The sequence below is a fragment of the Maylandia zebra genome, linkage group LG20, assembly GCF_041146795.1.
Source record: "Maylandia zebra isolate NMK-2024a linkage group LG20, Mzebra_GT3a, whole genome shotgun sequence".
Taxonomy (NCBI): Eukaryota; Metazoa; Chordata; class Actinopteri; order Cichliformes; family Cichlidae; genus Maylandia; species Maylandia zebra.
The window spans coordinates 19,935,098-19,955,506 of NC_135186.1; the positions used below are offsets into that span (position 1 = coordinate 19,935,098).

General features: G+C 41.0%; 1 protein-coding gene across 1 annotated transcript; it reads left to right on the forward strand.

The window, feature by feature from the left end:
• Positions 1–2,564: 2,564 nt before the first annotated feature.
• On the forward strand, positions 2,565–11,726 carry dedd (death effector domain containing). The gene is made up of 5 exons (XM_004570911.2): positions 2,565–2,879; positions 4,319–4,950; positions 7,141–7,245; positions 7,348–7,485; positions 9,083–11,726. The coding sequence occupies exons 2-5, from the start codon at positions 4,386–4,388 to the stop codon at positions 9,487–9,489; spliced, it is 1,215 nt and encodes a 404-aa protein (XP_004570968.1). The 5' UTR covers positions 2,565–2,879; positions 4,319–4,385; the 3' UTR covers positions 9,490–11,726.
• Positions 11,727–20,409: the final 8,683 nt, after the last annotated feature.

The window sequence follows — 20,409 nt, forward strand, 5'->3', positions numbered from 1 at the left end:
ATTTAAAATATATATATCATACATAGCCGTGTCCCAATTCAGGGGCTGCAGCCTTCGAAGGGCGCATTCAAAAGCCTCGATGTGTAGCCTCCTTTTTCCTTCGTGGCCCAAACCATCCCAAGATTCACAGCGCGGCGGTGGTGGAATATTTTCTAAATAATGGCGCACGGCTCAAGAGTAAATTTCTAAAATTGATTACTGGGTTTTATCTAGTGAATGGCAAAGCGAGGCTTTGTGACACTCTGAAACAAAGCAGTTGTGTCGAAACTTTATTGAGGCTTCGAAACCCAACCCCATCCCCGCAGACATGCCCTGCACAATTTCAAGCAAAGCTACTTATTATATCAGACTGTCAGTAATTGTGATCAGCAGATGTTTTCATACAAACAAGGGGGAAAAATAATGAGACTGTTAAAGACAGATCTGTGACTATAGTGATCGATGTGCTTCAGCAAATTTCTCCATCTGTTAATATTCCTGCTGCTCACAATAAATCAATTTATATAGTAAAACAAACAGAGAAAAGTCTGCGATGTTCACTGTAACGACCACACTGATTTACAGCTGTTTTGGGGCTCAGACGTTTTGTTTGTGCTCACAGCCCTGAAACTTTGAATGTGTTTGTTTGACTTTTAGGTTTTCTGGAAGTTCATGTCATCAGGTTGGTTTTACACTGTCAACCAAAGTGAGAAGCTGGCATAGCGTTAGCTTTGATTTTAATTAACTTAAAAATATACATTTAAATGAAAAGACTACATGTGTTTTCCTTCTTTATAAAAAAAAAGTTAACATTTTCATGGGATAATTCTGACCAATCGTAACAGTCCATTTCACGCACATCTTCATCCTCTGCTGAGCAGCCTCTGAACTATGCAGAAACTTTCCTGAACTTTATCTTGTGACACTGGCGTGATGTTTTACTGGGAGTCTGGAGTTTTGGTCATAGTGAACCTGCATAAGAAAAAGAAAAAAACCCCACACATCTGTCATGAAAATTGTTAAGAAATAGATCGCCTGTAATTGATGAATTAGTTTTATTGGCGCCTCTTTTTATAGTATAAACATATTCTTTATGGCGGCGCATGTGTAAGTATACGGATTGTAGTGAGGATGAAGTCACTTAATGCTGCAAATGACATTTTCTGTTGAAAGCAGACAAAACTAAATGTTCTCCTTAAAGCAGGCGCATTGTTGTTATTGAGATCTTTTAATGATTTTACAGCCCAGTGTGCCGCTCGCTCTCTCGCTCTCTCTCTCTCTCTGCTGATAGGAGTGAATGGAGCTCACCCACCAGCCTCTGTCTCTCGCTTTCTCTCCAGTAATCATTAAAATAAGCTATTTATATATTATTTATAGATCTATATAATGTTTATTTCATTATCCTTTAGATTCCAGTGTTTAAGAGATTGGATAGTCTAGTCTTCACAATCCACAGCAAAAATAATAATGACAGAGACGGTATTATTGCGCATATAATTGAAACGGTAAAAATATGAAGTCAATAATTACAAGCCTCAGTCCAAAAGACTGGGTATGGTACGCCACCAGTCGAAACTGGGGTACCAAAACCTGGGTTTGTCGTGGTCACGTGATCTCGGTGTTGTGGACCACGTTTTGGAGCAGTGTTTCGAAACATCTGCACTTCGGGATGTCGAAATGTCTTCTTGGAGCTTCCCATCTCTAGTTTTATCCTAATTTACTAAACTAGCGACACAAATATTCCAGTATCGAAGAACATGAAAAAATTACTTTTGGTCACATGTGGGCAACGTTACCTGACATCTCAGGTAAAAAAAAATCTGATCTTACTTAGTAACCCTCACACGACAAACAGTAAATGTCACTTAGAATCCCAACTTTATTAGAGAACAGATTTTGTTCTCTAATAAAGAACAAAATACTGCCTGCTGTTATTTCAGCGGTTGAATGTTAGGTTTTGTTTGACAACACAAACTAATAAATATATTTATGTTCAGTTCTGTTCTTTTTTATTTCAAACATATACATTCACCAACGTTTCATAAAATCATTCCATACAGTTGTTTGAAAAGGAGTAGGCAGAAGTATATACTTATTTAGCCCTACCCCCCAGGTTTACATCCTCATCATCTAAATTTGAACAACAAAAACGTATACATCTCAAAAAAATATTTTCACATGTTCAAGTAAAACTATATTTAGATTTGCTAATTTGCAGAAGAAAATAAACACGTATAAACACACACACACACACACACACACACACACACACACACACACACACATATATATATATATATATATATATATATGTATACATATACACGTATCTTGACAGAAGCAGATTTGGTGATATGAACTAGTATCACCAAATATCACAGGAGAATCCGTACAAGAATAAGGTTAACCACTGACACAGACCGTCCATGTTACATTTTAATAAGCTATCCAGTCATGAGGTTGCACAAAAACTCATAGATAATATTATATTGAACTACAGACACAAGCGCGTCTGTGTACTACCAAGGGGTTTTCACAAAGCGAGTGGCTAATTTGAGTACCCCGAACACCGGAACTGAACTGATCATTGAACTGGAAGTTCTTTCATTTTAGCTGAAGACTGAAAATTGTTTCCTTATTTTCCCACGGTGTCAGGCTGAAGACCAAAACCATTAAACGAACTCGTATCTGAAACTCACCCTGAAAGCAGCAGTGCCGCATGTTAATAGGGTGGGAACCTATGTCTTTAACAAATATCGTGCAGTTGACCAAAACATTAAACGTAGCTAAACTTGGTTTCTACCTTCAAAGAAGCGTTGCTATTACATCCCGAGAAGCTAACTTACCGTTAGCTGCCTACTGAAGTTTGATAGCTTCGGACTCATCAGGACACATTAAAGGTAACATAAATGTATCTTTGATAATTATGTATATCTTTTGTTTCGTTGTAATTTTTTTTACTGATCTTATTACTGTAGGTAGGTGACGTTACAGCTTACATGAAATCATGACTAAATCGATGAGGAGTCACAACAAATAACGTAATTCATAAAGATCGGTGTAGCATTGTATTGCGTAATCTTTACATATTAGTGGTTATTAAGTTAGAGAACAATAACAGGAATGTGGCAATCATACGAAAAACAAACAAACTGCAGTTTCTTTAAATCTATTTAAATGTAGTTAGCTTTCTAGCTAACTTCCGTTTGGTACGTGGCTAGCTGTTAACCTGTTTTGTGGTTTGCTGATCAGATGGAAGTGGTTCTTGTTTATTTTATTTTAGAAACTATTCAAGTGAGTTGGGCTCGTGAATTTATATAAATGCTAACAAGACTTTGAATTACAGTCGCCACAACATAAGCAGACATTTTCGTATTTGACTAGTGATTTATAATGCTTGTTGTTTTCGCAGGCATTGGGACCGTGATGTAACGGCCATTTATATTGATATTTTACTTGCATTCAGTCTGAATGTTCCCAGAATGCAGTATGGAATGTAATTGTCATTAAAGTATTTTTATTTTAGGTATTTTTAGGGTATGATATACTCTGTCAGAAACCCTTTTCCTTGCTTTGGTTTAGAAATTCTCATCTCACATTATCTCACCTAGTGGATTGCTTGATTGTATAAGTGAGGAAAAGTGAACATCAGATGTAAATGAAGGCGTCTGTGACATTAAAAATGTATGAAACCTCTAATAAAGAAAGGGAAGAACAAACAACCCAACATCTGGCATCTAAATAATTCAACTTTTTGTAAAAGTATAAAAGTTAAACTTTCTTATCTTGTCCGCACCCACAAAGAGTTGATGTTTACAGAATATGCAATCACAGGGGTTAGCAAAGCACATATTTTGTAAATGAAGAATGAACTGTAGTGTAAAATATTAGGAGAGGAAATAAATGTAGATTATATATTATACAGTTTAAGCGCAAGATATCTGCTGCAGCCCAGGTAGCGGTATGAGACGGCTGCTGGTCAGTAGCGTCACTCGGTCTCGTTCGTGAAAATTAAAACCGCCATTTTTTGAAACCCGGAAACAAGGGAATGGTTATAAAAAAGCAACGGCGTGGTCCACGAAGCACCAGGCTTCTTTTTTTTTTTTTTACACACAAAAAAGCAAGATAGTGGCAGGTTAAATGCTTGAGTGGCTGATAAATTTTAATTTCCACCCGTGACTGTAATTATGAAATGCCTTCCCAAAAGTAAGATGTGAGTGATCCTATTTGTTTGTTTGTATCATGTTAACGTTTGGTTATTCATGTTTATGTTCACTAACGGTAAGCTTTATCAGAAGTGCTTGAAAATTTATGTCTTTGTTCCTTTCCTTATTTGTAGTTCATCAATTGATTGGAAGGAGGAGTTGCAGGGATTCTCGCATCCCTCGTCACCATTGGCCCCTGAGATGACATCACAACAACCTCAACTCCCTAATGCTCTTATACCTCCCCAGCTTGCTCAGAACTCCAATGCTCAGCAGATCCGACCTCACATTCACCCGAATCAGCTGGAGTCGAGTCAGAGCAGTGCAAATGCTGGGCTTCTTGAACATAGGCCTCTGACAGGCAGGCCAGGCTGCCCTGGTGCTTTAGCCACTACTGGGGAGTTGGTCAACAGGAATGTTTCTGTTTCCTCCACCAACTCTAGCTTGACCAGAAGAGATGGGGGCTTTGAACCATGGCCCGAGGAAGCAGTGGATAACTCCCATGGGCTGTACTCACTCCACCGTATGTTTGACATAGTTGGAGCCCAGCTAACACATCGGGATGTAAGGGTACTGTCATTCCTGTTTGTTGATGTGATTGACGAGTATGAGCGAGGTGGCATCAGGAGTGGAAGAGATTTTCTGCTGGCGTTAGAGCGCCAGGGTCGCTGTGATGAGACAAACTTCAGACACGTGCTGCAGCTTCTAAGGATTATCACCCGCCATGACCTTTTGCCTTATGTCACACTCAGGAAACGGCAGGCCGGTGAGTTAATCTAACCAATTCCATGTTGTCCTATAAATGACTACAAAAATAAGTTGCACATTCATGCAGGAATTTACATTAGAGTGGTGTGAAGCAGGAAAAACTGGAAAAATGGATTTTAGTTAGGTTGACGAGGGCCAAATTGTCATAGGTAGACAACTGGATTGGGACATCTCAGTGCCCCAGTCTGCAGTAGGTAGTATCTATCAAAAGTGATCCAAGGAAGAAACAGTTGTAAACTATTGACCGGGTCATGGGCAGCCAAGGCTCACTGATGCATGTGGAAAATGAAGGCTTGCCCATGTGGTCAGATCCAACAGACAAGGTACTGTAGCTAAACAAAAAAAAAGTGGACGCTGGTTTTGATAGAAATGTGTCAGAATACACAGTACATCACAACTTGTTGCATATGGGGCTGCATAGCTGCAGGCCAGTCAGGGTGCCCATGCTGGTCTCGTCCACTGCTAAAAGTACCAACAGTGGCCAAGTAAGCGTCAACATTGGACCATGGAGGAATGGAAAGCTGTGCCTAGTCTGATGAATTGCAATTTTTTTTACATCACATGTGCATCTCCATCACTAAACTGGGGACCACCTGGCACCAGGATGCACTATGGTAAGAAGGCAAGCTGGCAGAGGCAGTGTGATGTTTGGGTAATGTTCTGCTGGGAAACTTTAGGTCTTCTGGATGTTACTTTGACATATAACTTAAGCATTGTTGCAGACCAGTTCACTTCAGTAAGTTATATAGCACCAAGTCACAACAATAGTTGCCTCACAGTGTTTGTATTGTAAGGTAAAGACCATACAATTAAACAGAAAAACCACAACAATTAGATGACCTCCCATGAGCAAGCACTTTGTGATGGTGATAAGGAAAAACTCCCCCTAAACAGGAAGTAACCGCTAGCAGAACCAGGCTCCGGTAGGGGCAGCCATCTGCAACTCACCCCGTGTTAGCTTAACGGTGCACTTAATCCAAGACTGACACTGCAGTCGATGTTTGGAGACAGGATGTTTGCCTGACGACCACACAGGAGCAGTAATGACAGCCAGAGGCCTCAGGGAAGCGCTTGTGTGACTGTGTGCGTCATCTAGTGGGTTTTACTGTGGGATAATGCTACTTAAGGCCCAGTCTTTACTTCATTTTGATTGTTTAATATAAGTGTAAAAAATAAATGGTATTTTTGATGTGGTGATTAAATGAGCTGTTCACTGAATTTACAGAAAATGCACAGAATTTTGTTATAATACATCATTATCGGGATAAGAAATTACTTTTGGTAATATTGCACAGCCCTAGCTCTATATAGTTTATCAAAAGGAAATTTTTAAGTCTAACCTTAAAAGTAGAAGAGGGTGTCTGTTTCACAAATCCAAACCACAGAAGAGGGCCCTGAAAGCTGAAGGCACCGCCTCCCATTCTACTTTTAAATACCCCGGTGACACAAGTAAACCAGCAGTCTGAGGACGCGTCCTGTTGGGGTGATATGGTACTATGAGGTATACCATATCATCCTAAGATAAAATGGGATGTGAACTAACTAATAATGCTAGTTTCTGATTATTTTTTTTCTTTTTTTCTGTTGCAAATATCATCTTTCTCTTTGCTTTCCTCTGCCAGCACAATAGACACCATGGGGAGAAGTAGTTAAGGAGACAATATACAGTAAATGCAGTAATGTTAAACAGTAATACCCAATGCTGTAATTTAAGCTCTAGCTTTAAAAAACAAAACAATCCAGCAGTCAGAAATATCATCCAGTGTCACCGGCTCACTAACATGAATTTCAAGCCTTTTTACTTTTTACATTTTTTTAACATGATTTTTTTTTTTAAATTTAATTCTGTTCCATTTTCATTCAAAGCCTTTGTTTATAACCATGTTGCTTGGAGTAAAGACATCATTCTAGAACCGTCACCTTATTTGTGTATTGTCTTAATGCAAACATTAAAATGATACATATAAAGCTAATTTAATCCGTTCTTTACATAAATGTTGATTGCTGCATGTCATCTTTGCATTATGTGTGACTGATTCCTGTAGTTTGAAGAGGATTAAATGGTAAATGGCCTGTATTTGTATAGCGCTTTACTACTACTAGGACCCCAAAGCGCTTTACACAACCAGTCATTCACACACACATTAGCTTTTGAAATAAAATAATATCAGAAATCATTTCTTTTCAGTGTGCCCAGACCCTGTTGATAAATACCTGGAAGAGACATCAGTACGATATATATTACCAAGAGGAAGAGTACAGAACAAAGACACTGTACCGTACAGAAGAACAGGTGGGTTCTGACATCTGAGTGCACGCTTATGTCTTCCTATTCACATTTTGTAGTACGATTCAGATGACTAAAAAACATAATAAAAATAATGTTGTTTTCTAGGTCCCCAGCCAGTCATTTGTTGTTCCCCATCAGCACCACACGTGGGTCCTACACAAACAAAGCCAACTCCTCCTGTACCAAACCGCAAACGGAAGAGAATTCACTCTTCGGCTGACTGCAGAGAGAAGCAAACATGCGGTAAGAAGAAACTGCATATACTGCGTTATCTGATTTGATTTGTTATACCTTTATTAGTCCCACAAAGTGAAATATCAGTGTTTCTATTCTACTATCTTATGTGTGTGTGTGTGCACACATACACCAAACATATCCAATCACAGCCCTGCATCGTTTTGTTTTGTTTTTTTTTACAAATATATGTATGTATGTATGTATATATATATATATATATATATATATATATATATATATATATATATATGTGTGTGTGTATGTATGTATGTATGTATGTATGTATGTATGTATGTATATATATATATATATATATGTATGTATGTATGTATGTATTTTTTTTCATTCTCCAAAGTTGAAAGAGCTGTCAATAGTCCCACTCAAGTTTTTATCAGATTCATGGATGTGTGAGCCCAAGTAGCCAAAAGAGGCAGCACAGTCTATCAGCTGGTTAGCACACCAAATATAACAATTTCTGTTTTGCTTTCATTAATGAAAATGACGAAAAGTATTGCTTTAACCAATTCATTAGGTTTTTAAGGCAGTTTAACAAGAACCGCAGTGAATATCATATGATTATAAATCTGGATCTCATCAGCAAAACGATGAAAAGACAGATTATGTTTCCTCAAAGCAAACCTAATGGGCCCAAAATAGAGGTACACAAAATAGAGGACCCTTGAGGTACACCGCAAGAGGGCAAAGGCAAATTTTAACAGAGAAACTTCTGTTAGTTTGACTTTAAATCAATCCAAAGATTCACCTTTAATGTCCACACGCAGTTCAAAGAGATAAAAGAGTAGAAACAAAGCAGTCTTTTGTATTAACTAAAGCAGTGCAATTAGTTTTGCAATGAAAGTCATGGTCTCGAACTACCTTTTGTTTTTTAATCTAGCCTTGTTGCTTATTATTGCCTTTCAGAACTTAACATTTTGGGTGGGATATATTTAAATGGTAAATGGCCTGTATTTATATAGTGCTTTACTAGTCCCTAAGGACCCCAAAGCGCTTTACAGATCCAGTCATCCACCCATTCACACACACATTCACACACTGGTGATGGCAAGCTACATTGTAGCCGCAGCCACCCTGGGGCGCACTGACAGAGGCGAGGCTGCTGGACACTGGCGCCACCGGGCCCTCTGACCACCACCTGTAGGCAACGGGTGAAGTGTCTTGCCCAAGGACACAACGACCGAGACTGTCCGAGCCGGGCTCGAACCGGCAACCTTCCGATTACAAGGCGAACTCCCAACTCTTGAGCCACGATCGCCCCTAAATAAACTACACATGTGGTTTATGAGCTCTGTAGCTCTCAATTTACTGCAAATTGCACTGAACAGAAAAAAGCATGTGGTAATTTGTAGTTGATATGACTGCTGCTTTTAGGAGTGTTGCTTTATTTGGAATATCAGGAAGGGTATAGTATAGAAGCGATGTGTGAGTTTGAAGCATATCTTCTGTTGTTTGTTTGTTTTAACACTGTAATGATTGAAATAATCATTATCTTGTACAACATTTACAAGACAATTAATGACAAAGAAGTTGCCCAGAATACTTTGACAGTCTCTTGTTTTTTTGTGTTTTTGTTCAATCCTTTCAGATATTCGTCTACGAGTTCGTGCTGAGTACTGCCAGCATGAATCTGCACTTCAGGGCAACGTCTTCTCCAACAAGCAAGAGGCAGTGGAGCGGCAATTTGAGCGCTTCAACCAGGCCAACACTATCCTAAAATCGCGAGACTTGGGCTCCATCATCTGTGACATCAAATTTTCTGAGCTCACCTACTTGGATGCCTTTTGGAGGGACTACATCAATGGATCATTGTTAGAGGCCCTCAAAGGGGTCTTTATCACAGATTCCCTAAAACAGGCTGTAGGCCACGAGGCTATAAAACTGTTAGTCAATGTTGATGAGGAGGACTACCAAGCTGGTCGACGCAAACTGCTCCGTAATTTGGTCACAAGTGGAGGGAGCTCAGCAGTGGGTAACAAAGACTCTGTATCTTAGAAACATTCTCCAGGTGGTAGGGAGTAGAGTGAGATGTGATTGTTGTTTAAGGTGCCTGAAAGGAACTGAAGAACTTCCAGCCAACCCCATTAAATATTTGAGAACTAAGTTCATATGTTATCTACTTGGCATCCCTTTCCATAGCATGTACAGAGAAATGGAACTGTGTTGGCAAAAACAAAGGGGTGATGCAAACAAGTTGGTATTATTGTTCATTTTCTTCAAGGATGGAATCAAACAAGTGCATTGAATTTAACCAATTTCTTGTTTGTGGTATGTTAGCTCAGCTCATTTAAAACTTTTAACCTAAAGATACTGTTCAATCCTGTTTTAAGGTGAAGTTATTTTGAATGCAGGAAACACTTAATTCTCACAAGTTACTCCCAGTGGGAGATGTACTTATTTTTAGACTTGTTTTGTGGTTTTTTTCCCAGGTTTTTCCAGGTAGAATTGTTTGGCATACCCAACGAGAGAATGTTCTGTGAACACTTTTGCAAGGATCAAGCTTCTCTTTCCCTGTCACCTTTACTGTGCCTGGCATTCTTTAACACATTCTGTCTGCCAACAGCTGTGAATTCAAATTCAATTGTAAAGTCACTGCCAGTTTATGGAAACAATGTAAGAGAATAATTCTAATGTGTTCAATTATTTCCAGTGAGAAATGGACTTTTGTGGTGTTCTTAATATGTATGGATTTGAAAGTGTGTCAGTTCCTTTGTCACCCTGTACCTACTTGCTGTGTTAATTATGAAGCAAGACTGATGTTGAATAAATTTTATAATGACACTAAACACAAATCTGTAAAACAGCAGGGAAATTCACACCAGTATGTGCAGTCACGTCAGTAGGTGCAGGAAGCAAGATGCCAGACCAAAGTGATGTGGGTGACAGAGAGTCAGTGATTGTCTGTGATTGGTTACAAATCTCTCATCTAGCTTTAGCTTTAGAATTGGTATAAAGAGCAATCTCTTCTATGGATACAACATGAGCATGTAGTTAAACTTGTCTCCTCTAATAGTGCTACAGGAGGTGTTGAAATAACATCTCATTTCATCCCATCCCTTAAAAAGCAGTTGTCACAGGTATGGTAACTTTCAAACAGAAAATAAAGCGTAAAAAAATAGCACTGTAGAAGCCAAAATAATATAATAGCAAGATGTAAAGCATGTTGATCCTCCACAATTTAAGTTGCACAATTATATGCTTCTAGTAGGAGGCTTTCACAGTGTAACATGAAACTAATAATGGATGGGTGCCTGTGAAAACCACATGTGGCCCCCCGCCCCTAAAATTATAACCACTTGTTATGTTTAATAAATCCAAGTGTAAGACAGGACTAAGAATGTATCAATGTCTGACATATACATGCCCTTTCATCACGCCAAACTATACTTTACTACTTTGCAAAATAGGCCCTATTTCTTGCAGTGACATGTAATGTTAATGTTAGTGTTCACCATCAAATGTTGATATGCAGAATCATCTTTTTGGATGCAATTCATCAGGATAAATGACTAATTGACATTGATGTCAGGCCAATGCAAGCTCAGTTAGAAAATGTGTAATAGCAGTATATCGAGGATGAAGTAGATCGGAGGCTGAATATCATTTCAGTGCGTACTGTTACCTGGAACATCAATCTGTAATTCTGCTATTTTACATTTTCCTTTGTTTTTCTGTATGCCTACCCTAAAATCTCCTACGACATGAACAGGCCAGTACTCAAGAGAAGCAAATGTGTACTGTGTAATCAGCAAACTATGTTTTTAATGCAGTTGTTCACTTTCCAGCTTAATATTTTCTCTTAATGCATTACAGATATGCATTTTTTTTTTTGTCAAATGTTGTAATGAAATTTTACTTGTGTTAAAAATGTAACTGAATCTTGTCTAGCTTCTCATCAGTTAGTTAAATGGTGACCTGAATTTAGCATTTGGTTTTATGTAACCTTATAAAAATTCCGTGTGTTTTTATTATGATTTTTGATCCTAGGAAAGAAAGAAATAAAAGCCCCGTATTGTGTTGGCCATAATGGCATCTTTTGGGACATATCAGAACATGCAAGTTTGACAGGCCACTGTGAATGATATAGAAGAGGCATACATTTTATATTTTTATCCAGTGGAATTTCATGTTAAGGTTAAAAGTTCGTATCTAGGAAATAGGTAGGTGTATGTTGACTGTATTTTATGGTAGTTGTTAAATCCAGCTTTTACATTAAATTGCATGCAACCTGTTATGGTGTCAGTGTCTCAAGTCACAATGTAACCATTTTGTAAATATTTTTGTGGGTCACATTTTCTTACTTCAGTTTTGCATTTCTTTCAGAAAATAGGCCTGTAGAAAGTTTTGATTTTACATGGCACTGCAAATATTACAAAAAAAAAAAAAAAGAATAATCCAAACTCACCCCTGAAGGCGCTCTTTATCCTTCGATCATGGGTCCTGTATTAGAGGCCTGGGAGTTTGAGGGTCTTGTGCAATAATTTTGCTGTTCATAGGACTGCATTCTTCTGGACAGAGATCTCGGATGTCGTTCCCTGAATCTGCTTGAACCACTCACCCAGTTTGGCGGTCACTGCCCCAAGTAATCTGATTACCACAGGGACTACTGTTGCCTTCACCCTCCGCATCTTCTCAAGCTCCTGTCTCAGCCCTTGGTTATTCTTGAGCTACAGCCATCTTCCTCTGCCTGTCCACTTCTACCACTATTCCTCATGGTTCATGGCTCCTGTTTGCTCGTGGGATTCCAAGGTACATGTAGCTACCTTCAATGTCTGCCTTCTGTTACTAAATGGCAAATTGTTCTGGTTCTTATATGTACTTTTCTACTCTTCATGCTTGAGAGTTTTGAACATTGTTGTTATGTGTTGTGTCCTTCAGCCCATTATGCTCTTCCAGTATTTCTGCATCTCCAGCCTTGGTGGGGCTGTTCTCATATCGTCCCCTGCCACTGAGAGTACACCTGGGATGGTTCATTGGAGAACATGTAGTTTATTGACCTGGCTTCTATCGCTCTGGTATCACAACCAGTCCAACGTTTGGACACACTTTCTGATTTAAAGGGTTTTCTTTATTTTGACTACTTTCTACATTGTAGATACCGAAGACATCAAATATATGAAGCAAGATATATGGAATTATGTAGCAAAGAAAAAAATTATAAATAATTCTTAATATGTCATCTTTTAGACAGAGCTCCAGTAGCAGACACATCTCTACATGTTCAGAGGAGACTGTGTGAATCAGGCCTTTATGGTCAAATAGCTGCTAAGAAACCACGACTGAGGAAAAGCAACAAGCAGAAGAGATTTGTTTGGGCCAATAAAAACACGGAATGGACATTAGACCAGTGGACATCTGTGCTTTAGTCTGATAAGTCTTTGTCTTTGTGTGACGCAGAAAAGGTGAATGATGGTCTCTACATTCATGGTTCTTACTGTGAAGCATGGAGGAGGTGTGAGGGTGTCAGGGGGCTTTGCTGGTGACACTGTTGGAGATTTATTCAAAATTGAAGGCACACTGAACCAGCATGGCTACCACAGCATCCTGCAGCAACATGCCATCCCATCATTGATTTTTCAACAGCATACCCATAGTAGTTCTTATTTTCTTCAATCAATCATCAAAAGCAAGATGTTCTAGCTTTACCAATGGGTTTTTTTTTATAGAGCAGCGAATTCTTTTTCCAGGCTAAATGGTAACTTCTAGTGAGATGCCATTTCCTCTACAGCTTACAAGTGATCTGCTTTAACGTGCATGTTTGAAAGTTACACTGGAGAGGCAAGAACTTCTGATTTGAGGCTTTCATTTTCAGAGGACCAAGAGTATCCAGAGTTGTGTTAATAATCCTAAAATTATTAACAATATAATCAACATCTGTAGGAGTGGAGTTCAGTGAGCTGCTCTGCTCTGTTGGCACTGAAATTGATAACAGTAGATGAATTATGTCCTTAAACCTGTTGCAGCACTTTCAGAAAGACATGTACTGCGATTAAATCTACTCCCCACTGCTGTGTAATCCATTATTGTAAATTTAAATGTCATTAGGGATCGATCAGACAAAAGAGGGTTATCAGACAACTGTTTGCAGGCTTAATTTATCTGATGGACAGTTTCTTTCCATCATCACAATATAACTCAATTGTGCAGTGTGTGTGTTCATAAGGGAATGGTGTTGTTGCAATGTAATTTTTAAATTAATTATATTGCCTAAGATATTAAAACTGCATTCTATATTACAGGACAAATCAGGCTCATTCATTTGTGACTCATGTTTTTATCACACAGGATACAGACATGGAGGCTGAAAAACAGGGAATGGGGCTGCATGTGAGAGAGGAGATGTGCAGCCAGAAGACATTCAGTTGGAAAAAAGTGTCTTCATTTAAGCTGTTGTGGTCCTCACTGGCTCGGCTAGCACTGCACGGCTGTGGTGGTCTGCTGTTTGGACTTAAGTTACCCACCAGAGCTCATATACATGTTTTGATTTTTTTTTCTGATGGACACAAACTGTCATCTAATGCACAAACTCTCAAAAACAAGTTTGTGTGACAAGTAGAACAAGAGTGGCGGCAGCCAGCACCCTTTAATGTTAGGTTTAAGATAGTTATAATTAAGCTAGCATGGAATTTTTAAAAACATGTTTAGTCTTGGAAACTGTTGTGCAAAAGTCTTGAACCACCTGTTTATTTGCTTTTGCTAGGGAAATGGGTGCACATTTTAATAACATGGTATAGTAAGGTATATAGTGTATATTAAAATTATATGGTATACAAGACAAAAACAGTTTTTCACAATTCTAATGACCTTGAAAGTCAATATTTTGTATGAGCAGCTTTAGTCTTCAACACAGCCAACTTTCTGAGGCAGCTTTCTGCTAGTAACAAAGTGCCTACATATGAAGTTACATGTACAAATGAGTTCTTTGCTAAGTTGACTGTTATGTGTAGATTGGTTGATCCTTTGGACTCAAATAGACTGAAAAAGCAGCCAATATAAAACACTAAAGATACAAACACACAACCTGTAAAACTACTGCTCAAGATCACTTTTAAAAAATTACCTTTGGCCCACGCCGAAGGTGGGAGCCTTTGGGAAACAGAAGCAGTTAAATTCACCCCTCCACAGAGAGCGATAATGGAAACAGCCAGCTGTACAGATTCTCAGCACAAAATCACCTGTAACTACATCGTAGAAAAACAGAAAATGTGCTGGTAATTTTCTGCCAGGACGTTTTCTGTTTTTTTCCAGACGTTAACAGACTTTTCCATAAATGGTAAAACAAAAAATCCTGTAGATATAGAGTACACTCTCTGTTCTATTTAGGGAACAGTTCCTTCAACTCTAAAATGGAAAATTCATTTTTTTTTCACAGCATATTTCCTGTATTATTAATGGATATTTTGCATATATAGACTGAGGCGCCCAGACTGAGGAAGATCTTAGTCTGGGCGTCTATTGTCTTGTGTAGTCTGGAAGATGAGTGGATGACGGGGTGGGTGCAGTTTTCTCAGTGGTGGGGTCGGGTGGGCTGTCCCGGGCTCTGTGGGGCCGGGCGGCGCTGCTGTTCTGGGCCCCGGTCCGGATGGGCCTGGTGTGTCACCAGGGTGCAGGGGAGGCATCCCCCCCCTCTGTCCCCTTCTGGCTGCCTGTGCCTCAATTTTATCTCACAACTTAGACATTCACATTACTCACACTCTCATTACACATACATATAGGATCTTGGGGGTGGGCACGCTACACGGAATACAAAAGACCATCAGGGTGTACAACCTCACCCCTGGTGTCGTTGCCTACCTCTCAATTTTAAATACACGTAGACATTGAGGGCTAGCAGGAGGGGCTATGCGCGTCCCTGCTGCTCTCTGGCAGGTAGCTCCATGCCCTCCTGGGTTTTAAAGGCACCTTAGAACACACATGCATCAACACTACATATGAGCGGGCGGAGGGAGGCTTGGAGTCTTCTCACATGCTCGTTCTCTGCGGCCTGTTGGAGCGGGGGGGGGGGGCTAGGAGGAGGAGTTGGCTGTCCGACTGGGGTCTGGAGTGTGGGGCCTCCCTGCTGCTGCGGAGTCGGGGCGGTCTGCTTCTCCCCACCGCAGGAAAAAGGGTAACACCACCTGGGTCTGGGTGCAGTTTTCCCCTCCAGGGGCAAGGGTACCTAGACCTGGGGTATAGAGTACGCTTGGGGAGTGTGATCGTGTGTACAGTGTCTCTCTATGTCTGTCTCCACGTTGGGTGAGTGTTGAGTAAGTGCATATGAGAGCAGAGGGTGGGAATGGATGTCTGTATCTGTGTGTGCCTGTTTGTCTGTGTCTATATGTCAGGTTGGGTATCAGACACCACCTCTCTGGGGACATCTCAGGCCCTCCAAGGTTTGGAGGCCTATCTCCACCCACCACTTCCCCTGCCAGTGGCAGACGCCCTCAGACATCGGTGCGTTGGTGGTTCTTTGTGTCCAGGGATGGGCGTCCAGGTACACACCGGCTCACTCCTTGGTGGCTGCTTGTCGGGGCCTGGAGCCTGGGGCTCGCTCGGGCCACTTCGGGGGTGGGGTGCCCCCGGCCTCTCGGCCTGGGGCTCGGTCACTCAGGCACAGCTGGCTGCCGGCGGAGCTCACGAGCACGTCACTGCAACTCCCCCTGGCTTCTGCGCCGTGGCTGCTGAGTGAGCCCTCATCTGGGACTCTCCTCAGCTCTTTCTGGGATGGTGGCGCGGCTGCCCCTCTGTTAGTCTTCCTTGGTCTCTTGTGTTCTGGGGGCCTCTGGATGTCTGGAGCCTGGATCTCCTCCATACCTGCTTCATGCCCTGAAGGACGGGGCTGTGGCCCCCCCACACCCTCTAGCAGATCATTACATGAAGGAACCTTTTAAAAACAAGTGCGTTCATGCTCACAGGTGTACACACGGGTGCTCACACACACAAACTACACCCTTTTTGGCTCCTACCTCAAAGCACACTGTGCGCTGTCGATCTTGCATGTTGCACAATAATGTTTAATATTTAGTATTTACTTTTTTCTTTCTCAACAGGTGATCCTGTTGTACAAGACCAATTTCAGGCACTTTTTTTCACTGTAAATCAATAAATGTACTTTTTTATATCCTAAACCATACATTCCTATAATTGCTACCTAATATATCATTTGCTCAAAACTTCTTAAACTAAAACGTCTTAATTTAATCTGTGCCAAGTACACAACAACATTGGTACAATTAATGTTAGGCATTATTTTATTCTCCTCAACTCAAAAAAACGAAATTTTTATTGACTAAACAGCTAATACATCAACCAAATAACTCACAATCTTTCAAATTTGAGCATTTTAATTTTCCATTAAATAAGTTTGTAGTCATGTAAATGTGTTCATGTATATAAGGGATGGGTATTCACTAACTGATATGATTGAGACTCTAGAGCGGCTCTAGACTCTAGAGCGGCTCTTCCTCAACCTCCTCCGGCCACAGGTACAACATGCCCAGGACCCACTACAGTTTGCATACAAGGCGGGTGTCGGAGTGGAGGATGCCATCCTGTACCTCCTACACAGAGCCCACTCACACCTGGATGGGGGAAAAGGCACGGTCAGGATCCTGTTTCTTGACTTTTCCAGTGCCTTTAATACCATACGGCCCTGTATGCTTCAGGAAAAACTGAACAGGATGGAGGTGGACCCCTGCCTGGTGGCTTGGATCTCCGACTACCTCACCGACAGACCACAGTACGTCAGGCTGAAGGACATCACGTCTGACACAGTGGTCAGCAGCACAGGAGCACCACAGGGAACTGTGCTGTCCCCTCTTCTCTTCACCCTGTACACCTCTGACTTCGGCTACAACTCTGAATTATGCCACATTCAGAAGTTTGCAGACGACACAGCCATCATGGGGTGTATCTGGGATGATCAGGAAGAGGAGTACAGAAGTCTGGTGAGGAACTTTGTCGCATGGAGTCACACAAACCACCTGCAACTCAACACCTCAAAGACTAAGGAACTGGTTGTGGACTTCGGGAGGTCCAGAGCAGGTCCACTGCCGGTTCAGATAGAGGGGGAGGAGGTGGAGGTGGTCAACAAGTACAAGTACCTCGGGCTGTGGGTGGACAATAAACTGGACTGGTCATGCAACACAGAGCACCTGTATAAAAAAGCCCAAAGCCGACTGTACTTCCTCAGGAGGCTGAGGTCTTTTAACATCTGCAGGAAGCTCCTGAGGATGTTTTACCAGTCGGTGGTTGCTGGAGTACTTTTCTATGCTGTGGTGTGCTGGGGGAGCAGCACAGCAAAGAGGGACTCATCCAGGCTGGAGAAACTGATCAGGAAGGCTAGCTCTGTGGTCGGCATGAAGCTGGACACTCTGGTGACAGTGGCAGAGAAAAGGACATTAAAGAAACTGATGGACATTATGGACAATGCCAGACATCCTCTGCACACGGCCATTAACAACCAGAAGAGTCTGTTCAGTGACAGGTTGCTTCTCCTAAAGACAAGAACTAACAGACGTAAAAACTCCTTTGTCCCACACGCCATCAGACTGTTTAACTCCTCTCTGGAGGGGAGAGGGAGGGGAAACAGGAGGACAAAGGAGGGGGGAACAACTAAGCTGTAGTGCCTCTTCACCTCACTGTGCAATACCTTTTGTGCAATACTTTTGTAAATAGTCAACGGTGCAATAGACTCAATACTTGAAATGTGCAATTCACTTGTATTTTTATTTTTATTCCTATTTATTCTATTTATCCCCTTCGTATATTTTATTTATATTGTCTCTGTATTTATATGTGTGTGTGTGTGTGTGTGTGTGTGTGTGTGTGTGTGTGTGTGTGTGTGTGTGTATATATACAATATTCTGTAACTATGTAACTTCTGTCGGTGCTGTGCTTTTTTGGAAATCGAATTTCCCAGAGGAACCCACCCGAGGGATTAATAAAGTTCTATCTATCTATCTATCTATCTATCTATCTATCTATCTATCTATCTATCTATCTATCTATCTATCTATCTATGATTCTGATTCACAGGGTCCTGATTCAAGTCAATTCAATTTTACTTAGACAGTCAAAAATATTATAATTCTGATCATTTACAGTACATATCCATATTTGTATATCTATGTATAAAAACAAGGCTGACACTGTGAGACTTCATCAGAGGTGTGAGCGTCACAGCAGATGCCTTTGTGTCAAAGTAACTGAGGATAAAACTCAGAAAAACATGAAGGATTTTCCTGGCCTGGCTTTTTATAGCAGATAACCTAAAAATATTCTGCAGGAGATCAAAAACTGAAGAAAACCATGAATCAACATCTGAACATTACCTGATGCTGAAGTGAAACAGAGCAGACCTCTTGTCAGAGGTTATTTTTGAAAAAACAAAACAAAACTGTGGGCAACAATTCTGAACTGCAGGAAACCGATTTTTTATGGTGAGCTGGTTTTGAAGTACACTCAGAGAAATGACCTGCTCAGCATTACATAAATCCTATTTTCAGTATATGCTGGTCAGCTAGCTAAGTCTTTTCTTTACTTTACCTTTGTATTTCTCCAGCTTCTCGTGTTCCTTCTTCCTGATGTTGCTGTCATTGGGAACCGCTACATCTATCACTACAGCCATGTTCTTCTGCTTGTCCACCACTATGTCTGGTTGGTTAGCCACCACCATTTTGTCCGTTTGTATCTGGAAGTCCCACAGGATCTTAGCTCGGTCATTCTCCATCACCCTTGGGGGTGTCTCCCATTTTGACCTCGGGACTTCCAGGTTATACTCAGCACAGATGTTCCTGTACACTATGCCGGCCACTTGGTTATGGCGTTCCATGTATGCCCTGCCTGCTAGCATCTTGCACCCTGCTGTTATGTGCTGGATTGTCTCTGGGGCATCTTTACACAGCCTGCACCTGGGGTCTTGCCTGGTGTGATAGACCCCAGCCTCTATGGATCTTGTACTCAGAGCTTGTTCCTGTGCTGCCATGATTAGTGCCTCTGTGCTGTCTTTCAGTCCAGCTTTGTTCAGCCACTGGTAGGATTTCTGGATGTCAGCCACTTCCTCTATCTGCTGGTGGTACATACCGTGCAGGGGCCTGTCCTTCCATGATGGTTCCTCCTCTTTCTTGGGTTTCTGCTGCCTGAGGTATTCACTGGTCAGTTGGGGCCATCTTCGTGATGTAATCGTGGATGTTTGTTGTCTCATCCTGGACCGTGGTGGTGGTGTGGATCAGTGAATCAATGTCTCGTTCACTCTTGATGTCATCCATGTAGAGAAGGTGACTGACAACTGCTCCGTTCCGTAGTTGGTATCCGTAGCCAGCCTTGTCAATGATCTCACTACGTCATACCCAGCCCAGGGGCTCAATATCTTTCATGTTTGTTGGAGGTGATACTGAGCATTTTTGCCCAACCGCATGTCTGAAACCAAATTTTCACCAGACCTGACACGTGTGCAAAATTTCACGAGTTTTTGAACATGTTTAGGCCCTCAAAAAGCCAATTCATTTGCAGAAATGATAATAATAACAATAAAAGCTGCAAGCAGCGATGGGTGGGCCCTCGCACACATGAAAATGGCACAAAATGTTAACAAATTCCTGTTGCACATGGCTCCAAGAAACTTTTTTGTACATCTTGATAGCTTACATGTGGGTGCCAAAATTCAGACTCACAGATCAAGCAGGGGCTTCGGTTTTGAAATTGTCTAGGAGGAGCTGTGAATTTATTTTGAAATACTCAGTGAAAATGACCATATAACATGAGAGCCTTCGTCAAGTTGGAGGTCTGTGACAGGTTACATGAATTTTTTAAGCTTAAAGCACAAAGCTGCTGTAACTCCAAGACACATTTGTCCAATCTCCACCAAACTTCACAGGCATGGTGAGAGTCCAGCCCTGAACAGACTGATATGCAGTTTGTATGCAATACTGAGAG